This window comes from Strix uralensis, chromosome 1, assembly GCF_047716275.1.
Source record: "Strix uralensis isolate ZFMK-TIS-50842 chromosome 1, bStrUra1, whole genome shotgun sequence".
Classification (NCBI taxonomy): Eukaryota; Metazoa; Chordata; class Aves; order Strigiformes; family Strigidae; genus Strix; species Strix uralensis.
The window spans coordinates 107,784,035-107,808,920 of NC_133972.1; the positions used below are offsets into that span (position 1 = coordinate 107,784,035).

A 24,886-nucleotide genomic window follows, 5' to 3' on the forward strand; every position below is an offset into this window, starting at 1 on the left:
CCAAAATAACAAATTAAGTCCTTATCAGCCAGCTGCTCACTCAGTTTGCAGTGGTTTAAACTGATTTTAAAACACTCCCTTATTGAAAACAATGAAAACTAGCTTTTTTTACATACACAAAAATTAAAAGCAGGATTTTGAAGAGGTGTCAAAAGACAAGAAATATGATACTAATAACTATGTTTTAATTAGTAATGAACAATGCTTTAATATAAGCAGTAATGCAATGTGCTGTATTTGAAAATCAGAAAACTTTAATAAAAGACATAATCTCTTTGAAAATGATTTTTCATACTTACCTGTGTCATAATACAGACAATTATAAACCAACTTCAAACTAACTACTGCTACTAACTTGCTGCTATATATTTATCGTTGGTAGATGACGAATTTATTTTACATAAACAGATTATACATTACAGAAAAGATAAATACTGAAAATATGAGATGTGAATTAAAAACTTGTGTGCACATAGTACGCCATTACAATTATGCCATTTGGTTTTCAAAAATGAAAGAAATCGTGCATCTCTTAAATAGCGTAGATATAAAAGAGAATTTTGGACAAGGTTAGGAAATGCGCATCTGTTGAATAAAGCTTTGCAGCCTATTTTGACATACAGTGGGATATCATTGCACTTTACCTTTTAAATTCTTTTTCCTATAAAGCAGAATAAACCCAATACCACATAGCAAACACTACATACCTACGTACCATTGAATTTGTTTTTATAAATTAAGCACTGATTGTAAGATGAAGTGACACTTTTGCTGTTGGAATAGACAGGTGGTAAATGTCGTATCATGTAGCTGCCTGGTATTTTAACTTGCTTCCAATGCTACAACATAGTTTGCAGACTGTTGACACATTAGCTCACAGCGCAGCATATGACAGGTTAGTTATGCAGCATGCCATCCTCAGTTCCTGTGAGTCGTATCAATGCCAGTATATGTCATTTCAGTGTGAGCTGCCAGGGAGAAGCCTTAACTTTATCTGTCAGTACTCTCTTATCAAGTACGCTCTGTAGAAGCAGCTGATTGAACTTTGTACCTGAAAAGCTGCTAATTGATCTAAAAAATACACTCCTGGCAGCCTGAGGTTCAGTATTCCCTCTGGCACGGAAAAAAGTGGCTAGTTTCAAACAATATCGGCATTCCACAACCGGATTATGTGGGGATGTCTGTGTGGTGTACAGTATGGATCTCACTGCCATTACTCTGCCGTTTGAGCTGATAAATCAGATCTTACTATTCACAGAATAGTAATTTTCTTTTCTTCACAAGAATCAAGCAGCCTGTTACCAGTATCCTCCATTCAGGGTATTAAAAAAGAAAAGTGTGAGATGGGTTGTGTGATACACAATCAAGCCAGAGTGGCCTGCACTCTTTGGATGAGCAGATTAACTTAAAACATTAACTTCAGCAACATTACCAATGTAAAGTTGTTGAAAAGGCACAGGCCCAGAAACTGAGAAGGGGGATTTTTTTTAAAAAGGTCGTTTGTGTGCTAATTTTTCAGATTAAACTGAAGAAATAATAAAGGGATTTTAAAGCTCCCTATTCATAGAGCATCATCCTAGTTGTCACAGTACAGCTTAGCTGAGTAACAGACTCCTGAATACTTATGAACCTCCCCATGTGTTTTGCTTTATTTAGTCAGAAACTGTTTGTATTACAACGAAGGATATCTCTGAAATGAAAATTTCCAAGTTTTACTGTTGTCTAAGTTGAGAGACTACCTTTCATGAACAAGTAGAGGAAGTAGACAAGTTCTTAACTTAAGGGCTCTCAGTCATTCTCAGGAGGTTCTGGCAACTCAACAGGATCCAAATTTGGGCTCTAAAATTAGACAGCTACAGCTTGATGGTGATAACAGAGCTGTCAGGACAACAATTTCCATATAATTGCAACAGAATTTTGCCCTGAATGGTCATAAATTTGTATTTCATTACAGAACTGAGAGAATGGAAACTAAGCCTTTAGCAGATGGAAAGGAACAGTTTCAGCCTTACGCATTTGTGAAGACACAGAGATGCTCTGAATTTTTGATCCTGCTAAAATGAATCCAACCTTTTCTATTCTGTTAAGAACACTTTGCTTTTTGTACCTACTCTGTGAAGGACGTTGTAAATTTAGAACAAGTCCATGTGCCTGGAGAGCATTTTTAAGGTTATCCTTGCAATAAAAAAAGTTACTTAAAAAAAATCATAACTGATTTTTAGAATTATTATTTTTTTAATTAAAAAAAATTTAAATGAAAAAATCATAACAGGTATGATCCTACTACTGCTGAAGCTTTATGTGGACCAAGATGTCTTATATTTCATGTTTTATAAACATCACCTCCTGCTATACAATCTAGCATGATGCTTGTTTTTAAAAGCATGACACCGTCGACTTATGACATGTTCAGCTTCTGACCTACGACAACTTTTTAACAGATAGTCTGTAATAATGCTAAAAACACAGTTAATTTCTGTCCAGTTGATTCTATGTTGGTTGGTCTTCCCAAATGTGTAGAGAAGTCCTTACCTAACTACCTATTTTTTCCTCAATCATTTCCCATTTGTATTTTAACACCATTCTGATTTCTAATTTAATCTTCAATGTGCTTTCAGTCTTCTACATCTTGGTGCTATTTGCAAATTTAACATTTTACTCTGTAAATGAAAATACTGCATAGTATCAGATTCAGGATGGATTTATGGGGAACTCTCATCAATAGACACTTCCAGGTTAAAGTTGAACCATTAAGAACTACTTTTGTATATGTTCTTCCAAGCAGTTTTCACCCATCTAATAGAAGTTTAATTCATGCTACACTGCTCTACTTTGCTAATGAGAATGGCACATGGGGAAGTATGAAAACTTCAGGCAAGTCTGAACAACAGCTACTGTTTCTCCATGGCCACAAAAATTGTTATTATGTCACAAAATAAAACTGAGTTGGTTTGATATCACAGAATCATAGAACAGTTTGGGTTGGAAGGGACCTTAAAGATCATCTAGTTCCAACGCCCCTGCCATGCACAGGGACACCTTCCACTAGCCCAGGTTGCTCAAAGCCCCGTCCAACCTGGCCTTGAACACTTCCAGGGAGGGGGCAGCCACAACCTCTCTGGGCAACCTGTTCCAGTGTCTCACCACCCTCACAGGAAGTAATTTCTTCCTTAGATCTAATCTAAATCTCTGCTCTCTCAGTTTAAACCATTACCCTTCGTCCAATCACTACACTCCCTGATACAGAGTCCCTCCCCACCTTTCCTGTAGGCCCCCTTTAAGTACTGGAAGGCCACGATAAGGTCTCCCTGGAGCCTTCTCTTCTCCAAGCTGAACAATCCCAACTCTCTCAGCCTGTCCTCATAAGGACATATAATTTGTTCTTCAGACCAGCCATCGCTTCTTGCTTTGTTATGTCCAGATAACATAGAAGTTTGACTCCAGGATAAGAAAGGTATGGAGTTACTGTAATGAGTCCAGTGAAAGGCCATGGAGAAGCTTAAGGGACTGAGCATCTTTTGTATGCGAAGAGGCTGAGAGAGCTGGGACTATTCAGCCTGGACAAGAGAAGGCTCGGGGGGAATCTTATCTAGGACTATAAATACCTGATGGGAGGGAATGAAGAAGATGGTGCTACTGTTCTCAGTAGCACTCACTGACAGGACAGCAGGCAATAAGCATAAATTAAAACTCATGAAATTCTATCCATACACAAGAAAACACTTTTTTTTTTTTTTTTTTTACCGTGAGGGTGGTCAAACACTGGAACTGGTTGCCCAAAGAGGGTGTGGAGTCTCCATTTGCATAGATATTCAAAACCTGACTGGACATGGTCCTGGGCAAGCTGCTTTAGCTGACTCTGTTTGAGCAGGGGCAGGGATGGACTAGATCTCAAGAGGTCCTTTCTTACCTCAACAAGTCTGTGGTTCTTGGGACTGAAGCTTATAGGTCTACAGACTCCTCTTCTTCCCCTTTGAGAATGCAGACACTTTGCTCACTTCATGAATTCTCCAGTCCCACTGGTCCTTCTAAAGTTTTTAAGGGTAACCATTTTAAGATTGTATGACTCTGTTTTCTAACCTCAAGGTGAATTTTATCAGGCTAAGCTGATCTGAAATAATCTCATTCGTTCGACTGGTCTCTGAACTGTTGTTTCAGCATTTTAGCCTGCATTGCTGCCCTTCATTACTAGTGTGAATTCCATTTGCTAATGGACATCATTTGACATTTAAGGAAGACTGAAGCAAAAAAAGACAGAACACTTCAGCCTTCTTAGCATTGCTTGTGAACCAACTATTTCTTTGCTCTTCCTTTCACAATGTGTATGTTTACAAGGATTTGATACCTCACATCCCTTGCTAGTTGTTCTTATTCTGCATGTCAACTTGTTTAATTTTATCATTGTATGTTATTATTACCCTCAATTTTAGTAATTGCACCAAATTTCCTCTAAGTGCTTTTCCTTTTCACATTGGTGAAGAGCTCATTATTTTTCTCTCTTGCTACATGTCCTATCTTTTCTCAGCACGCAGGCCTTACTTCCAGTTTTTTGAAGAATCTCATTATACACTGGTACTCTCTTTCTGCTAGGACATTTTTCTAAATCTACTGAAGGCTGTTTAATGGAACTGTTTTATTTTCTTGCTGTTCTTCTCTTTCTAGATATTATGAGTTACTTACTCACTTTCATCCATTTCCCTTTCATATCCACATTCTCCATCAGTTTCCTCCAACTGGTCAGAATGAAATCCAAAACACTTAGTAAAAACGGAAGTATGGATTCAGGAACTTATTCTGAGAAATTCAAAGGGAAGGTGAACAAGTGATGAATGAGTTCTGCAGCCCTTTCAAAACTCAATACATTGGACATCAGTTTTCTCTGAATATGCTTTAAACCCTGGCTTTGTAAAAAATAAAACAAAAGCCTCTTTGTAAAAAAGTTTTAAAAGTCCATCATTTTACCTGTCTGACTGTTTTTTAAATGCCTCCTTCCCAGATTGCCTCTGTGCTACTCTCCTAAAGCACTGCTTCCCTCCTGCCAGGTTCTCCATCCCACCTATTAACCAGTTACTTTCACTCCTACCGAAGAAGAGCACCTATTATATTGACACATTTATGGCTGTTAAAATATTTAATGCTCATACATCCCATCAACTCTGCCTTTTTCCAGAAGATCATAGGATCATAAGGTAACACATATTGGAAGGGATCTCAGGAAGTCATCAAGGCCAACATTCTGCTCAAAAAAGGGTCAACTATGAGGTCAGACCATGTTGCTCAGGGTTTTATCCAGTTGGGTCTTGAAAACCTTTAAGGACGGAGACTGTACAACCTCTTTGAGCAACCTGTTCCACTGCTCGATTGTCCCAAGAGTGAAAAAACTTTACTTCCAGTCAAAATCTCTCTTTTCAACTTATGTCTGTTATAAGTGTCTCAGGGACCAAAGTAAGGCCAACCAGTCAGCAGTTCCTGATTGTTCTTTTGGCCCTTTTTGAAGTTGGGTGCAACATTTGCTTTCCTTCCATCACTGGGGACCTTCCCTGGCCTCTGTGACCTTTCAATTATGTTGGAAAGTGGCCTGTTAAGGAGTTAGTCCTCTCATCACCCTTGGACGCAACCCATTTGGTCCCATGGACTTGTCTGTTCTCTTAAGTGATCCCTGACTTAATCCTCATTCACAGCTGACAGTTCTCCTCCTTGAACCACTTCTTTAAGCACAGAGGCCTGTCAAACTTTCTTGGTGAAGACTGAGGAAAAGAAGGCATTGAGTACTGCTGCCACACCTGTCTCTGTTGTCCCTAAATCACTCGTACCATTCAGCAACAGGTCCACATTTTCCTTGCTCAGCCTTTTACTATTAATGTAGAGGCAGAAACTCACCTCGTTACCTGTGACATCCCTTGAAAGCCTCAACTCCCATTTGAGTTTTGGCTTTTCTGACACCATCCCTACATGCCCAAGCAATGTTTTTATAGTCTTCCGTTGCAGTCTGCCCCTGCTTCCACCTCCTGTATACTGCCTTTTTGCATTTGAGCTCTGTCACAGCTTCCCTACTTACCCAAATTGATCTCCTGATATGTCTCTTTGCTCGATGACATAATAGTGTGCATATTGTTTTGGCCTGCATCAATCTTCATTTCATAAATTACCATTTCTTTGATATATGTTTGTTCAACATGGGACAATATATGTGTATAGAAATAATTCACAGGCATTGAATGCAGTGAATGTAACTTTACCAGAAGATAACACAGGTATGAGATGTTGGTTGAGTTTTTGTTAAGGGGGAAAAAAAAAAGAAAAGAAAGAGGACAGACAAATTAAAAACATGCAGACTTAGGAATGATTTATATTAGTCAGACTCTCTGAAATAACATGTTATGAAGCAAGTTTTAAATACATACAGTGAAATAGTTGTGGGGGATGTTCAATAGAGGAGTTCACCATCATTCTGGATTCCCACATAATGTCTACTTTTATCCGGAGAGTGGATTTTTAAACATCAATAGGGATATTAGGTTTTTGTATGTAGCAACACCCTGGCCAATTTTAGCTGTGGAATGCACAGATGGGTATGCAGAATGATGACAACATAATGTCCCCTCCAGTTTATCACAGATCATAACATTGCAATTAAATAAAATTTATTATGTGACAACTTGATTTGCTGGTACAGTCAAATTGTATTTTAATTCTGTTTTTATGGTATTTGGTACACAGACTTTGTTTCTATTGTTTTCAAACAAATCAACAACAGCTTAGTAAGTTTCATAAAGTACATCAAAAACTCACAAAGAAAAACAATGATAAAAACACCTCCAAATTTCCATGAGGCAATCCTTTTTTATTTAATCTTCTTAGATGGGGTATCACAGATTCTTCTAAAAATGACTGTCATCACAAAGAATAAAATTACCTCATTTGGTAAAGTCAGTTGTGACCACACAGCAAGAAGCAGAGTTCTTCAAATTAAAAAGAAATACATAAGATATTCAGGAGATTTTCAAAGGCAGCTTCTCCATGCTAAATTCTACTGACTTCAGCAGAAAAGGTAAATAGTAGGAGGGCTGCAAGTTACAACTTTAGGATCTAAAGATGTGAGCAAGAGGTTAGTTACCTGATATTTCTAGCTTTGGTTCTTACTGGGCATTAACAATTATTAACCAGTATAACCGTAGCATTCAAACCCAATGAAGGTCAGACTGGCCAGGTATGCAGAACATCAAACTACTGAATTTGAAACAGAGCACAATGCAGCTGACTCTGTCTATCATACACAGATGCAACAAAAATACCCCTGCAATCATTTTGTTGTGTGTTTATTCATATGACCTCTCTTTACAGAAATAATACTACAAAATCATGCAGAAATCTTTTTAGATTATTATGCTTTTTCATTCCAGAATCAGATTTCTTCAAGAGAAACCAGGTGCTAATTTGTTCTTCATATTATGAGTCTTAAGGATAAAGCCCAAGCAAGCGAAGTATTTTCATGATCATTTATATACCTTCTGATTTTAGAATTACACCACATTGCTACCATTAACTCATTTAAATAGGGTAGAAACTCAGTCAGAACCTACACACACAACTTACAAATAACTATTTGAACTGCACATATTAGTTATCCATAATCTAATATAATGATTTCATGGTAACTCTCTAATTCAAGAGCAGAAAATATAAATGCAGAGAATGATATTGCTAAGACAGAGGTTGCAAATAAAATCCAGGAGTTCAGTTTGCTAGAAAAGCACAACCTCTCCTGTGAAACTGTAAGTTAAGCATCCTGTGAAACAGTAAGTTAAGCCTTTTTAAACCAGGCTTTTCCTGTTGGTTTTTTTTGGTCATCTACTTATTAATTGTTTTTCAAAACTGATATCAAAGACTTAATAGGTCAATAATTATTTCCATTACCTTATAGTGATAAATGTTTTTCAAGCCTTTTTTTCATCATATAGAGTATCAGGTAAAGGTTCATGGATGCTGACATGATAGTTTCTCAGCTTTGGGTACTTTGCCTTGTTCTTGTATATTATACAAATCTTGCTATATAATTTAGGATTATCTGGAAAATAATTTCCATCTACAGGTGTTTGGAAAAAATCCATTATATGTTTCCTACAGTTTCATGAATTTTACTAAGAGGAACAATAAATGATGATGAGTAACAGATAAAATCATACACTGATATATACAGACTTATGACAAATGTCTATTTGCTGGAGTAGATTTAAAGGCTCAGACTTACTTGGCAGCAGCATCTTTTCTCAGCTGTTCATGTTTCATTAAAAGATTCTTCCTCTCTTGAAAAGCCTTTCTAACTTTGTATCCTTTGTAGACAGCCTGAATTTTGAAAGCAGCAATGTCCTGTATGGCAGCTATAGACAAAGCCCCATGTTCTAACATGAACTGAATCACTTCATGGTGTTCACCAAGCAAAGCATAATCAAGTGGAGTATATCTAAAAAGAACAAAACAAAACAAACTCACAACAATTATCATTGAGCTAGAATTCTCACCACAATGTGCATTTACTTCATCCTCATTTCATAATAAGGCAACTTCTAGTATGAAGACAGATTAAACACTGTTTTCAGTAGGCTGTTTTACTAATTTTTTAATATTATTTTCATGTCTTACTCATTCTACATGCTATGACTATGCTTAAGGCTTTTTTAGTCTCCTAATATAAGGGGGGGAGGGCAGACTGTATGAAGTGTTGGATCAAAGTCCTCCAAAGCCCTATCCATAGAATTAACCGCTTTAGGGAAGCAATCTTAAAAAGGTGCTACTGAGGCTCTCATATAGAAAAATAATCTAAATAAAAAGCAAGTTAAAGCTTTTTTTTGTGTTATTTCCATGTGAATTTAAGTTCTAGAAATTTACTGTCAAAACTGGCTTAGTTTCTATAACAATGACTGAGGACAGTATGACTGACCAAGCAGCAGGATTAAACCTGTATCATGGGATAATATTTTTTTTAAAGCACTAGGAAGACTTAAGTCTGTTTTCAAATGGACACAGGTGCTAAAAATATTAAATGGCTTTGGTTTTTAATGGTGTCACAGATGCCTAAGCCCTTTTAAAAATAATTCCCAAATTTCTCGTTGTCAACACAGGAGCCAAGTGTACATACCTCCCTCACCAACACTGAAACATTAGACAAAGACATTTAGTGACTGAAAATTATCAGTCACAAGCCATAATCAAGACCATAAAATACAAGACTATCAAATAGCAAGTGTCAATGGATGTGATTGTGAGAATTAGGGCTCTTCTTGATGGTAACCTCCTAGGACGCAATGCTGGTAAGCAAAGAAAAACAGACAGAAACCACAATTGGACTTGCCACGCAGCAATGATTTGATGGAAGGTTTAACAGTATCTGAACTGAACTGTCTGCAGGAATAAAGACAAAGACATAACATGAAAATTTGTATGTCAAGGGGTGTTGCTGATAGCATTTAAAGAGATACAGATTTTTGATAACCCGGGAACAGGAACTTCAGAAAGGACCTCATTTCAGAAAAACACATTTTCAAAGTACACATAGTTTTGAATATTTTAATTAACAGGTACAAAAGATAATAAACTTCATGCTACTAGCATGTATGTACCACGAGAATGTATTATATTACGATCCCAGTCATGAAGACCCATATTTTTAAAGGTGGATTCTCTAACTCCATTATAGCTACCTTTGAAAGTAAAAATCACTCAAATCAAATCTGAATAGGGGCTTGTACAACTGGACAGTACCCATTCAAGGCTGCTCACACACACTCCTCACAACCAGCCATTACTCTGTTGTGTCAGTTCAAAGCCTGTTATAAATTTTCTTTTCCACTGGTTATCTCTAAAGCAGATAGCTTTTAAATCAAGCTGGCTTCACAGAAAAATACACAAAGAAGACATCAGCCAGCATCTGTGATACGTAATTTAGCATGAAGTTGGTCAAGCAGCAGGTAGCCTGGCACCACGAGATGCACCCAGGACATCAAGTTGGATTACAAAATGCATTTGCAATAAACAACAAACTTACCACCCTCCAGACTACACTTGACCACATCTCTGCAAGCAACTGGGCAGCTTAAAATCCTAGATGCAACCTCAGTTCTGTCTTTTCACAAATTTATTTAGTTTTAACCACTATGCTTGAATTTTGAACTGGTATCTCATATTGCTCACTAAGGAAGTGAAGAGGGGAACCTTCTTTCTGTAGGTATATTGGAAAAAAATTACTATTTAGTGAAATTGTTACTGATTAAACAACAATTTCATCCAATTACGACGGATGAACCATATCCATGAGGTTATTTTTACTCTCTCCTAAAATACTCAAGTTGATTTTTCCACTTTCCAAACTTCCTATCTCTTAACAATAAACCAAAATTTTGTAGGTGTTTATTAAGAGGAAATTGAGCAATTTTTGTATACTATATATATTTTTTAGGAGGATTATATTTAAAGATTGATTAATCTAGAAATACCAGGGAACTATTATGTTCTGCACATGGATTAGTTCTTAAGGGCCAACATTTGGGATACTGCTAGTTATATTTTGAGTAATCTAGGTTTATATGTAAGAACATATATTAATGCCAGAAGCAGAAAAAAAAACCCCAAAACTAATTGAATGACTACAGCAAAACCACAGTTAAGGTCTTTTCCTGACATTTGAGCATCATTAGTACATTTCTACAAAGTAAGGAAAATAGCAGTCTCCTTTCTGGCAAAATAGTGGCTTTTAATCTTACTTATTAAGAGTAACTTAATTACAACTGTTTATTTAATTTTCTATCAAAAATTACTAAAGAGAGCACTGGCACCACTTAATTAGGAAGTACTTATACTTTCATTTGTGTTTTTCTATAAAAAATAAGAATAGAAAAGGAAGAGAGATCTGAGTGGTTTATAGTAGAGAACAAAAGAGGAATGATGGAGGAGGAAAGCAATTAAAAACTGGGATAAGTCTCAAATTTAACACTAAAATATGGGGTTTCAAAGTCCTTAAGTTATTTTAAATGTTGAAATATTCAAATTTATATGGCATACTGATCATAATTTTATTTATAATTATGAGGAGGTCATCTACTCTAAAAAAGGCATTATAGATTCTGCTAATAGTAATTATCTTCACGGTCAGGTGACTAATTCGAACTCCACAACCCAAATCACTTTAAAAAAAACTATTATTTATATGTCAGTAAAAGACAAAGAGATGCAAATGTACTGACTCTCTATGATTATAGGAGGATTTTTTTAAAAATAGGCCTTTAGAATACAATTAACCACCAGGTAATTTGTAATCACTATTTTAAAACATAACATTACATTTCTCCCAGTCTTCTTTCTTCTCACTGTATTTCTACCAAATAGAAAAGAAAAATTCCAGTCTACTCCAACAGCAGCAGAAATGCCTTTTCATCCTTTGTCCACTGTCTACTTCATATAAATGAAAAAGATCTTTAATATTTCAAACATGACTAGAATGAGTAAATACTTGCAGAAATATCTGTAAGTTCAAGGTTCAAAAGTGTAAACAGTTGAAGTTGCAATGTCTTACTTAAAGAAGAGATTTTTCACAGAAAAGCTGCTTACACTGAAGCCCAAGATTACAGCATTCCTTTTAGATACAAGATCACAATTCTCTGCCACTATCTGAACACTTAACATTTAAATCAGTAGGCAGCACTTTTGCTAAATTTCAAAACAGTGTATTCAGACAAGCAATACCTCTCCTCACTGTTCTCCATATGATTAGGGAAAGCATCAAAACCAAGCAGCAACTTTATAGCATCAAGGTAGCCATTGTTACAGAGCCAGTGCAAAGCAGTTCTTCCCTGGAAACAATGGAACAGAACAAAATTAAATACTATCCCCAAACTCTATCATGCCACAATAAAAGTCGTAAATCATACTGTAATTCAATGCTTTTCTGGACATGATGGACAAACTAATTCTTCTAAATGAACTTCCTTGTTAAAATAAAAGAATACAGCACTTAAAAATGAGGTAACTTTTTTTTTTTTTTTAAACAAGATTACAACACTAGTGCTTTTTCACCTAAAGCAGCTTAAAAACAGCATTAGGAGACTAGCTCTAGAGTTGCTTTCTTTGCAGCTGTGCTGCCCAGGTCTGAAGCAGCTCTCATCAACATTTGCAATTCCGACTGTTTTCTAGGCTGCTCCAAAACACTGTGACAAGACTGAAAGAATTACTACAGAATTCAAAATCAGATGAAGTTTGAGGAAATCTTATCAGCCCAGGCAAACAAAGAAAGACTCCAAGCTGTGCTTTCAAAACGTGCTTGATTTCAGCAGTCTAGTATCTCTCACATGAAGCAAAAGTCCAACTCTCAAGCTGCACTCTATACAGCCAGCTTGTATATGACCACTCTTGGGACTGTGATCACAGAACTACAACATGAATACCTCAAGCTCTGTTAATATGAACAAAACAGATATTTCACTTCATATCCAGGCCATGCCTCCTGTCTGCAGCTTGCTTTTCTGAATGCCAAATGTAGGAAATACCTAGAAGGCTGGATACCACAGAAAAGCATGAAGATATTCTGAGTTCAGTGCTAGTAAGCCACACTCTGAACCTCAAGGGCTGAAGAGAGTATGCTGCAGAGTCTCTGTGTGAAATAGGTGGAGCTGATGTGTTCGGCTGTACTCAGGCTGATGCCATACAGAGCTGGTAGCAGGTTGGAAAATCTCCCCAGCATGCTCTGTAGAACTCATAATAATAAATCTGGAATTATTCCATTACCTGGAATTATCCATGTCCCACAATGAACAGCTACAGAAAAGTTTAACTAATTAGGTGAAATTCTTTTGACTGATGAAGTTCTACTGACTTCTGAGAAATTATGTCATATAACAAAGAAATCTGTTGTATGTTGCACAATTATTCTGGCTCCTGATTTCACTTACTGCTTGGATAATGTCACAAAAGAACATATAAACTAATCAGTGGGGGTTTTTTTCACCTGGAAGAGTGATACACATGTGGATATTTATGTGGATAATTGAAGCAGTTCTTGTGCAATCTCACTTGCTCTATCTCTGCTGAAGAAACACATTACAGACTATTAAATCACATTCCCATGTCAGCTGTTAATAAGGAATGATGGAAGTTAAGAAAACAGATGATTAATATGACTCCTCTTAACATCAACTTTGATAAGGAAAAGTCAAATGTGATATGGAAAAATACGAATCTTCAATTCATGCTGCATATTAAAATACTACTTTTCATTGAAGATTTTAGAAGTGAAGTCATAGGGAAAATTATGTCAGGATGCATTTCCTTTCGTGATAAACAGAGCAAAGATGCTTCTATGTCCAAGGAAGAGAATGACCTTGAAAAAAAGGAAAATGTTTTGATTTATAGTTATTCTAAAGTTAATTAAATAGCCCAGTGAAGAACAACATACCTCTTTATCCTGAATATTTGGATCTGCGTTGTTTTCCAGTAACACTACCATGCAGTTAATGTAACCTCCATAAGCAGCACACTGCAGAGGTGTTCTACCTGCATAATCCTGTACATTAGGGTTGATTTTATTTTCGATCAAGATTTGGCACACGTCAGCATTTCCTCCCAGCGCTGCCCAGTGAAGGGGTGAATGGCCATCTTGGTCAACCAAATCTACTCTTGCTCCTCCTGTAACAACAAATACATTTTTGAACATAAAAAGAAAATACTTTTGAATGCAAAGATAAGAAAAAAATAAATTTATGTTCCACTAGAAGTTACTTGGTAAACTGAAAATTCAGAGAAATATTTCTGAAAGTAACTTCAACTCTGTTACTCAAATCCAAAAACCTAAATGAAAATTAATTGGGAATTATATAGTTTCAGTGAGGGTCAGGCATCTAACTTTTTTACAAGCTTCTGAGTATCCTCTCAGATGCTTTAGAATCTCCAGATTTGTCAAATGCCCTTGAAAAACCTAGCCTTTATTTGTTTGAGGCCTATTAATTTTCAGTGAAACTTTTATTTCTTAACAACAAAATCAGTACTGAAAATTAGATTTCACATAAAACCGCTTTTTAAATGTCTAAAGCAGACAAGATAAAATATTCACAGTGTAAGAATGACTTTTGAAAAAAGCTTGATTTTTTTAAATTCAAGCATACTAAGACTCTTTTATGCAGATAATTAATTTCTCTATGTGTTCTTGTAAGATGTAAAAACTCTGTACAAAAAAAAAAAACCTCTTTAAATATAAAAACTGGAACCAACCAGCAACAAGGACTGTCTATATCATAAAATATTTAATTAAACAAAACTCAGATCCCGATAACCAAGCTTCCTGCATCTACAAAAGCTAAATGGCATAGGGAGTGGGAGGAAGAGCTTAACAGGAGGTTAAAATATGCCCAGCAGATCACAGAGAGAAGCACACTTTTCAGAAAGAAAGGTTGGTTGACAGAAAACTTGCAACTTGTTAGTGTGGTTACTTCAACTGTCCATAAATGGGATAATATCTCAAGTAGGAGGGAGACTGCTTCCAGCTACTTGGAACATTTCTGTGAAGCTAAAATGACAGATTTTTGTATCTAAGATACCACTGTTCTTTCACAATACTTCTTACACTTCAGAGTTTTTACAATTATCTGTAACTGTGTATATTGTTAAATCTTATTTCTGTCTACAAATAAAATACTGATTATAAAAACCAACCAGAAGGAAAAATATTAATGATTTAGGATTTTTGATAGCTACCTTCTTTAAAAAAATAAAGATTTAAAGATTCTTTAAAAAATAAAGATTCAAAAAGTCTTCAAAGAAGCATAAAAATGCTCTCTCACAAAAGAGAAGAAAGCTTTATCTGGTCTTATTTACTGGAGAAAAAAAAAAAAGAAAGAAAAACAATGACTTGCTGGGGGAAGGGGTGGTTTGAGAGACTAGAATGTACTTGAAAAGGCTCAAGCAGAAAAGACCTGTGAACAGAACTATCCCAATTTTCAAAGTTTTACATTTAACACTTCTAGCCATTTTGCACAACACTCTGATAATCTTTTACATTTACTAGCGCTGTTCCACAAAGGGTACTTACAGACAAAACTTGCTTTAGGGAAGTAATTTTCTACCCCACCTCTTGCTCAGCTATGCTGTTTATTTCCCAGTCCCGAAGAAAGCAGCACCAGAACTCTGAACAGGTTTGTAAATTCGTAACAGCTGACCTTTAATGAGTGTTTGTATCACTTCTTTGTGTCCCATCTCACAGGCTCGGAAAAGAGGGGTATGTTTCATGACATCCAAAGCATCTATCTGTGCATTATGTTCCAACAGCAATTTCACTGTGCTGACGTGGCCAGAAAGGGCAGCAGCATGTAACGCTAAAAGAATAAAGTAGTTGGAAAAGAAAATCAACTTAATTCCAACCATTTTGGTGGAAAAGGTGCTTTTCAACCACAAGAAACTGAAGAATCATTAACAGGTGATCACTAACCACATTTTCTTGCCATACAAGCAATAAACAGAAAAACTGCCCCGAAACATGTTTTTAACTTGTACAAATAGGAATTTTAACCTTAACACCACCGATATTGGCTTATACTGCAGATCTGTGGACTGTTAGCAGCTTCTGATGAAGAGAACATAACATGATCTACTTCTGCCTTTGTTTTGTGGCATCTCCATCACCCTAATGGAGACAAAACTGCCCACTGCCAGTGAAAGAAAGCTTTCATTATATCTTCATTGTTTTCCTGAAAATACCTTTTCTATTTCTTTCAAATAAGCAGAGCTATCTCAATTAAAACCAACTCCAGATAAATACCCACCTGTTCCTGCCTCCCCCTCTTTTTTTCAGAATTATTCGAAGAAAATTTTACACAGAATTATGTAGCAAGGCCATCACAGCTCACACAGTATCTGCAGCTCCCCATTTTCTTCAAGAAAAAGAAAAAGATGATGGGAAGACCAGATACTGCACTTTGTCTCACCTCTACAATTTATGAAGTTCTATTGTATGAAAACTATGTAAGTTGATTCTGCAGACTCCTACTCTTCCATAGTTTTCTTTGCCCTCTCATATTTGAATGTATGAAGACTTCACCAAGTCCAAACCAACAAATAACACAGAGATACTTTAGATACTCTAGATCTCAGAGGTAAAGATGTGGTGTCCTATAACTGAAGTTGCTCTCGCCTAACACAGCATCTTGTGGGCATCGTCAGCTGGAGTTGAGAAAAATGTTGAAATGCCAGCCTGACCAGTTCACTGTTCTTTTTGAAGGAAAGGAAAACTACACACAGCAACGAGATTAAACCAATGAAGGACACATATATTGCTGATTTCACTTACAATTTGATTTCAGAATGCTTTGGATTATTTCCTAGAGTCAGCAATCAAATCAGATAATCCATGTTCTCATACTGTCTTACATGTAGAATATTTCACAGATGACAAAATCAAAATAATTTAGAATGAAAATACAAAACAGTGCAAGTCATAAATGTGCATTCAGTAAAGTGAATTCATATTCCCCCCTGAAATTTCACAATATTCATCCTTGGTGAGAATTCAGCCTGCTCAAGCAAGCGAAATGCGGGGTTGTAAACACTCCCTACATGTCTCTACTTGTTTAATGTTAAAACAGGCAGGGTCAGGATCCAGCAGAGGCATTATACAGAAAGGTACACCATGAAGGCCAATGTTAGAAGGAATTGCTTCTTGAACCATAGCCAGAATATCAAAACAGTCAGGCTTTTTGTATTTGCCTGCTACTCTTTACCAGTGGTACCAGGTTCACACAGCTTATGAAACAGTAACCCAGTGTAACCTGCTACACAGGCACTACTAAAATGCACAAGGTTGTTCATACTGTCCGTGAATCAAATCCAGCTGAAGTGTGTTGCCTTAAAACACACATTCTCAAAATTAGGGATATTAACTGGAATTGTGATACAGACAAATGAGGCACTTCCTACAAGAACTGCAGTCACAGCCAGAGACAGTATGAGAAGTGCTGCCTCAGTAATTGAAATCATGCCTTTAAGATGACACTGATGTTTAACTGTTGCAGCTAAAAAGCACAGGGGCACTCATCGCACTCATGAAAAATTTCTGTTAGCAGCACAATCTGCAGCCGCTGTGTGAGTGGGTGGCTATCAGTAGAAATTTGACAAGAATGAGATCCCTGCCGCTTCGTACATTTGGACGGGCCTGGTTTTCATGGTCTGACCTCACAGTAAACTCTAGGTTCTGGTTTTTGTACTGCATTTCTTATGAAACCAACGGCAGTAAACCACTCCATCAGATGACACATGGGGTGTGTATAACAATACAATAGAAAAAGAGCTGCTGTGTCAGCTTGGCCGGTTCTTCCCCCCTATCACTCATTCTGACGCAGGCATCTTGTTTCGCACTTTGTGCTCAATATTTTCTTGTAAGCCAAATTTTCTGTGATGGAGTCACAGTGACTGAAGAGATTCTTCGGCCAGCTGGTCACAATAGGCCCTTTGTTCAGCCAACAGACAGAGCCCTCTCCATTGTACGCAGTGACGGCAGAGCTATAAAGCTGCCCCTGTAATGCTCCTGCAGCGCTGATCTCTGAGAAGAGGGAAATTCCTTTCCCTTGGTGTCATTCTCCTACACAATACGGAGAGTCTCGATGTTCTAGCAAAGCTTGAATGGAGAGCTTGCTCTTTATAAGTAAATGCAAAAGGCTGCGTTAATGCAACATTATAACTGAGCTTAACTGAGTCGGCACACAAAAGTCAGAAAAACACAACCTTGAACTCTCCTCAGCAACTGTATCCCAGGCACAGTGGCATGTACACTATTTTCTATTAGTGCATAGTTTCCTGTCAGAATACAACGCTACTTTTCCCTCACCAAAACCTGGGAATGATTAAGAACCTCCAGAAAAAAAACCCAGGTCTGAAATCAGAGAGTGATTTACTGGTGGACTTCCTTTTAAGTTTACAGCTCACTATAATAAAGCCCAGGTTACTGCACATGCTTGCACAATGGTCAAGTTCAGATTGCTCGACAGCAAGCAACAAACAGCATAGTTCCCCACTTTAAGACTATTAGTGTGTTCTACACAACAGCAGCTTCAAGTAAATGGAAAATCCATTCATTTCCTTGGATTAAAAGCCCTACAACAAAATCAAGACTAAAAGTTGATTACACATCACTGCTATGAAAGGTTTAAGACTGAAGGATAATAAACCCAACCACCTGAATTATTCAAGCATGAAATCCACACCTGAGTAATTTCAGAAACACAGTATGTGGTTACTGTCTGCAAAGAAGAAAACCCTTTGTAAGGAGGTTTGCACAGTGACTAAAACTTTACTGCACCTTAAGGTCTGAAACAAATACTGTGAGATATTTAAAAGGGAATTGTCAGGAAGGAGCAAATACAGGTGAGAATGATAAAAGATGAAATGAGAATAATTTTGTAGAATATGTAGTTTGTAAAGTCATCAAACATGAAGACCGAGATTTTATTTGCTGCACTGTTTCTTAAACTCAAAAATTACAAACTATCATAACTTGGAAAAACTGATTTTTTTGCGCATTAATTTGTAAGGAAAGCAAGAATTTAGATATTTAAATAGAATTTTATGGCAACTGTATTTGGCTTTTTGTGTAAAGACCCACCATACCACCAAATGAAATAAAAAGTTTCAATTTTTTTATATGAAATATTCATACATGCTATCTTTCAAATCATGAACCGCGCAACCCTGACATTGCATTTATTTACCATTTCTATGTTATTCGAAGTATGATCTGAAAAAAGAAAAGCTGTTAAACGCCTATCTTTGTTTCTTGGTTGGGATAGATCTACACTGCAAGTTCCCTAAATCTAAGCATACAGCGCAGGCTAGTTTATGTGTGTGTGTGCAGCCAAAAGATAAAGCTTGACTATACTTAAAAACAAATATATTAAAATTTATATAAACAAACATTGCAATATACATTCTTGTTTGTTTAAAATAACATAGTTTCGTTTTCAGAAAAAATGCCCTCTACTGTATTATTCACAAGTGTGTGCTCTGACTATCAGCTGGCTATCATTTTACTACTTATTATACATAGCTATACATTTTTGCACTTAACTTCTAAATTTGTGACCTGGCTGTGACTGGCACAGGGTAGTTCATGACCTCCTCCCACACCGCTTAGCCCTGCAGGCCGCTGCTACCTAACCCCTCCAATATATTCCCAGTACATCCACATCCTCCTCTTATTTTCATTCAGACGTCATCAGCACACTATACAGCTCTGCTACTTTTCCCTGTGCTTCCAACACTGTTGAATACCTATCCACTTCAACACTTGTCTCTCTGACAGGTTATTCTATTTTTGTTGAAAGTACTACAGAGATACAGTATTTCTACCACAAATTCTTATAATTTTTCATTAAAGAAGATAAATTCATAGTTGCTATAGGAAATTTTGAATTTCATGACTTGCATGCTTGAATTCTGAAACACTGTGTTGCATACCTACCCTTTGCTTTGGGCAGATAATAGGATGATAAACTTGGGGGATATCAAGTTTAACCTCTTGTTTGGACAACAGAAATGCAATAGCTCTAATCTTTATTACACTATCTTTACAAGTAACTATGGTACTTCAGATTTTCATGATGATAATTTAGCCACTCCACTGGTTAGTTTGCTCTCTATTGTTTCAAAGTATTTATTTACTGACAAATATGTATTTTTAATAGGCATTATCACGGATGGCTTTCTATGCAATTACATTTCATTTGATTCTTCAAAATACAGAACAGCTCTTCCTTTCCCAGGATTACAGATCTAACTAAAGAGTAGCAAAGGAGTACACTTCTTCTTCTATGTTTCAAATGAACTGGTCCAATCTGTGCAGAAAAATTTCTTTCTTTCCCACAATAAGGCAAAGAAGTGACTCACACACATAATTAAACTAATGCAGAAATATTATCAGGATTAAGGTACATGTCCAGGAAAAGATTAATATAGCTTCTAACAATGTTTTTTATTTGGTGGAAATCTCACTAACTGGAAACATCTAGTGCCTCTTTACCGTAAAGCATCTTACCTGTGCCAGCATACTTGTCTGTCATGTTGATATCAATATCCAATTTTAAAGTCAGCATAGTCCTAATGACATCATCACTGCCTTTGCCAGCTGCCCACATGAAGGATGTTCTTCCCTCAAGATCTGAGTCATCTTTTACAGAAGGGTGTTTCAAAAATACTTCAACTGTTTCCTGAAAAGACATACTATTGAAATTAACATTAAAAGGAATCTGTAACAACAAGAAACTTTTGTGTTTCATTTAGCTGTTTATGAAGCAAATCAAAGCTTCCTTTTTATGTTTATATAGAGTAAGCTTAACAGGAGCTCTGTATTTTCTGCTATGCCTTTTTCATCATCAATGTTCACAGTGCATCCTTAACTACGATTTTAACACTTATTTATTTCATACTTTTTTCTTTTTAGTGTCAAACATCATGTGTTCATCATGAGGAAGTAAAAGACACTGCAGTCACTGTGAAGAAAGCAATGGGAAAAATATTATCAGCTTATCAAAGCACTACTGTAATACTATGATGCTAAAATAATGTTCCTTCAGAATATTCTTTTATATATTCAGAATATTTTTTTGCTCCAATTCTAAATATGACTGCACATGCAAATATTTTAGTTTGTCAAATTCTAATAATTTGGCTATTAAAAAAAAAAGTACTTTTGGGGCAACACAGACATATTTCCTAATATTTAAGAGTATCAACAGCTTACTAATTACTGAAGTATTATAAATCAAAAAAGATTAAGAAAACCTTTATACCTGAGTCCAGGCTTTCCACTGTAACTGTCACACTAAAATCTCTATTTAAACAAAAGCAAAAAGAATTATTTCTTCAAATGCTGTGTTTGTGTTAAGCTCTCAGTAAACGAGTCCATTTGTTTAACTTGCTGCTAAATTCTTAATAAACCACAACAGGAAAGGAAGGGAGAGGAAATCATGACTGCTAGAAGAAGAATTAGGGGAAGATTTCCTTTTTCTATCTAATGCCTTACAAAGGCTGTGTATTTAACAGCTGGTGAACATGTCTTAAGAGCCACTGATAGGCTAGCCAGTAAAAACTGAAAAAAGCGGGTTTCATTATCTTATTTTATTTTTATATTTTAGTATTAACTCTTTTTTATTGTTTCCCCATGTGACCCCAAAATAGCTCTATCACTGCTCTGGGTAGGATGAGAATTCCTTGGGTATAAGGAATCAAAAGCTTATAATCACAAAGGTGTTTAAATGCCTACAGTCCTATTGATTAGTTTGGATTCTTTTTAACTACTACTTATTCATTCCTCTAAAGAAATAGGAAATTTCTCATTTTTCTTATGTTAATGTGACCTAAGATCCTAACAGCTTCGTGAATTTGGGTCCATATCTGAACTATCATTTTATAATAAAAAGGTCCAGCCAGAAATAATGAGGAATGGAAGCATTAAGACTTCCTCACAAACCAGCATGTGCTTATAGCTTTGTGTACTCACACTGACCACCACTACATCTCAGACACAAACAGCTACTCATTAGGGCAGCAACTCAGCACCCTACCAGTACTCTGCACTGCTTGAAATCCTGCAAAGTGAAAAGCAGTATGAAGGCTGGACCTTTTCAATACTAAGGCACGCATCCTACAAACATAAATAAGTAATTTTATTTTTCCATTAAGTTTTAGCAAAGCAACGTTTCTTTCAACCACTTTTTTCTTTCTAGTTTTTAATGGGAAAAAGCGGAATAAAATCCATTAGTGCTATATGAGTTATTTTCCAAAATGAAGTTATCACAACTCGAAAACAAAATGAAATTAAATTAGAACAGGATGGTTAAGAAACCAGAAAACAGAAGTATCAATCAGTTTAATTCTGTATATATTTTGTCATGGAAAAATCACATCTATTTTATCTCTATTAAAAAAAAGTGGAGAAAACAAAATAAAAAACAACAAAGCTGAAAAACAACAGTAAAGGAGAGAAGTAAATTGGATCATTTCATTCTGTGCTATCAAGAAATTCTAAAAAATACTAAATATTATTTTTGAACATTCAAAAATAAGACAGGGGTCTCTACATTTCATTTACTAGATCATTCTATACAAGTATGTGAAATGGAAGTACATTGTCTTGGACATCTCTGGAAAATTTCAGGAAAAATTGATATATATTTAGTCCTGCATTCTGCATACTAAAATCAACAATAATAGAGCATCTGCCTTCACACATGAAGTTCAAAAATTTAAAAAGGATGTTTATTTGGACCTTCTGTGGGATACATTAGCCATCTAAATTTCAGGCAATCTATTTGGGTGGTTATAGTAGGTAACTTCTTCTAGAACTTTTCCTTTCCTCAAGTATTAACTTGGGGATAAGCTCATCTTAGAGACAAAAGCGTCATATTAGAGTAAGTAACATGCAGAAAAACAGAGCAAAGAACAATATACTGAGTTAAATAAAACTGAATGCAATGCAAATATTCATAATAAACACAAAAGAACAAACTTTTTTCTTCTTGTTAAGGTCTAAGATACATCGCATTTTAACTGAGAAACACCATGCCTATCCAGACTTGGGCGGACTGAACAGAACGTGGCGCTCTGTTATACAGATGCTACTGCCAAAACAAACAGGGATGTGTCTCCACTCAGTTGTTTCACTATGTATATGGAATGCAGTGGTGGGAATTACTCAAGGATTTGTATGTAATAGAGAAAAAAAGCAAATAGTGGTGCTCAGAAACAGCTGGAATCATAAAAAAGAGAAGCTCCAGACATAATTTAGGCATGCATGAACAGGGGCTCTTGGATACAACATCAGCTAAAAGAGGCTTTCAGATCTAAATGAGACCGTCCTGTTTGATTCTTCATGTAAGATGGGAAACAGTACATTCATTGTGAGTACATAAGATTACAGAAGAATTTCCCCATGAAAACCTAAACAATATCATAGTTTGACTGGCTGGTGGGATCAAAAGGCAGCAAAATAATGAAGATGTTTCATACAACTGAATCAAGCCTAGAGAAAGAAAGCCAGTATGAAAAATCATTTTTTAGGAATATATCAATATAGAAAAGAAAAGAAAAAAGATAAAAGCATGTGGAGATAATCACCGGATTGTAAATAAAAACATTCTATCTTTCCCATGAGTCTGACTCAAACTAGAAAGGCTTTTACAACATAAATATTTTAGGCGTGTGAATCAGACCCAAATTGTACATACCACATAAAGGACAATAATCAGCATCAATAAACAATTCTCTAAAAAGGTGTAAATTATACACAGAGATACGCTCCAATGAAACCCTGAATTTAAAAGATATCTGTATGGTCATACTAAGACCACCTCTAAAAAACTCCACCAAAACCCCAAAACTCACTCTCAGAAGGAAACAGAAGGTGACAGCTGTGACATTAATATACATTGGTCGGTTCCCTTTTTCAATAGTACTTCTGGATTTAACTCGAATGGTTCTTAAGAGCATTAAAATTTTACTTGTTTTATGAAAATTAACATGTTGGCAAGAAAGACCCAAATGAGTATTCCTGTTAAGAAAATGCTGTGATATGCGCTACATAACTACATTAATTAGACACTAAATAACCCTTTTTGTAAAGAGAGGTTATGAATAATACAACTGAAGAAAACAGAGATAGGAGCTCTCAGTTTACTGTGCATGGTATAATTCAACTATGAGAGAGCGGCATGAAAAAAGACTTCTTAAGTTCCAGTGCTTGAGAACTACTTCTATAATAACATCTATGACCAACAATCATTAAACTGCTGAGTTTTATACTGAGCTCTACCACATCCGATCTTGCTCTGGTAAAAAGTTACCTATTCTACCAAAATATAAGAATTAGGCTGTTTGAGAAACCAATTTTCTTTGTTGTCTGAATTTAAAAAATATTTTTAAAATACTAAAAACTTTTACAAGCTTTAAAATATATGGTATTCATGAAGAATTGTGACAAAAGGTGGAACAGGTTGCCCGGAGAGGTGGTAGATGCCCCACCCCAGGAAACACTCAAGGTCAGGTTGGACGGGGCTCTGAGCAACCTGATCTAGTTGAGGATGTCCCTGCTCATTGCAGGGGGGTTGCACTAGATGACCTTTAAAGGTCCCTTCCAACCCAAACCATTCTATGATTCTAAGGTATTCGCTCTTTAGCCTTGCTTTATGAGACAAGAGCTCATTCATAATAGCAAATATTCCTAAGTTAATCACCTTCTTGAAGGCAAAGACTGGTTTGACTGGTACTGAAGCAGCTGTGCAAATACTCATATGGGTGATCTTACTCTAGATACCTTCTAACTGCTTACATTTTGCTATAATGAGACAAAAGGTGAAAGCACTGTAAAATAGTAGGTGCCATTCTGCTTTCTAGTGGAGTACCTAAATGACTATTGTGTGTTCTGATGCAAACATACAGATCAAAGGGCCTTTCTTTGTACAGCAATTTAGTTTTTTAAAATTTATTTTTAATAGTTTGAAATGAACTACATTTATATCACATAATGTAGGAAAATTCTGAATTAAGCTTGTGCAGACAACACTGTGTTTATATGATTTTAAAAACAACTTAAACACTTTGTTACATTAGAAATATTTCAGCAAAATATATTTACTTCACATTTAGGGTATGTGCTACTTACAGCAAAGTTGCTCTGTGCTGCATAATGTAGGGGTGTTGCACCTTGACTATCAGATGGGATAGTTCCAAACTTATTTCTTTCTAATAAGAGATGGACAATCTGTGCATGACCTGAGAAAAATATTATAAAACCAGATATGTATTCAATCCTAAAGTTAAACACTTCCCTATCAAAAAAAAAAACAAACCACAGAAGAAAATG

General features: G+C 36.0%; 1 protein-coding gene across 3 annotated transcripts in view; it reads right to left on the reverse strand.

Moving 5' to 3' along the window:
- INVS (inversin) overlaps window positions 1-24,886 on the reverse strand; it is a 99,665-nt gene that overhangs the window by 17,101 nt on the left and 57,678 nt on the right. For 2 of the 3 annotated variants that reach the window (XM_074876523.1, XM_074876541.1), the window contains 6 exons: window positions 24,686-24,795; window positions 20,063-20,234; window positions 15,201-15,356; window positions 13,445-13,674; window positions 11,740-11,846; window positions 8,252-8,464 (listed from right to left, as the gene is read on the reverse strand). In XM_074876523.1, the coding sequence (XP_074732624.1) occupies window positions 8,252-8,464; window positions 11,740-11,846; window positions 13,445-13,674; window positions 15,201-15,356; window positions 20,063-20,234; window positions 24,686-24,795 (988 nt within the window). The remainder of the gene's footprint in view (window positions 1-8,251; window positions 8,465-11,739; window positions 11,847-13,444; window positions 13,675-15,200; window positions 15,357-20,062; window positions 20,235-24,685; window positions 24,796-24,886) is intronic. The other variant, XM_074876532.1, reaches the window with a different exon arrangement.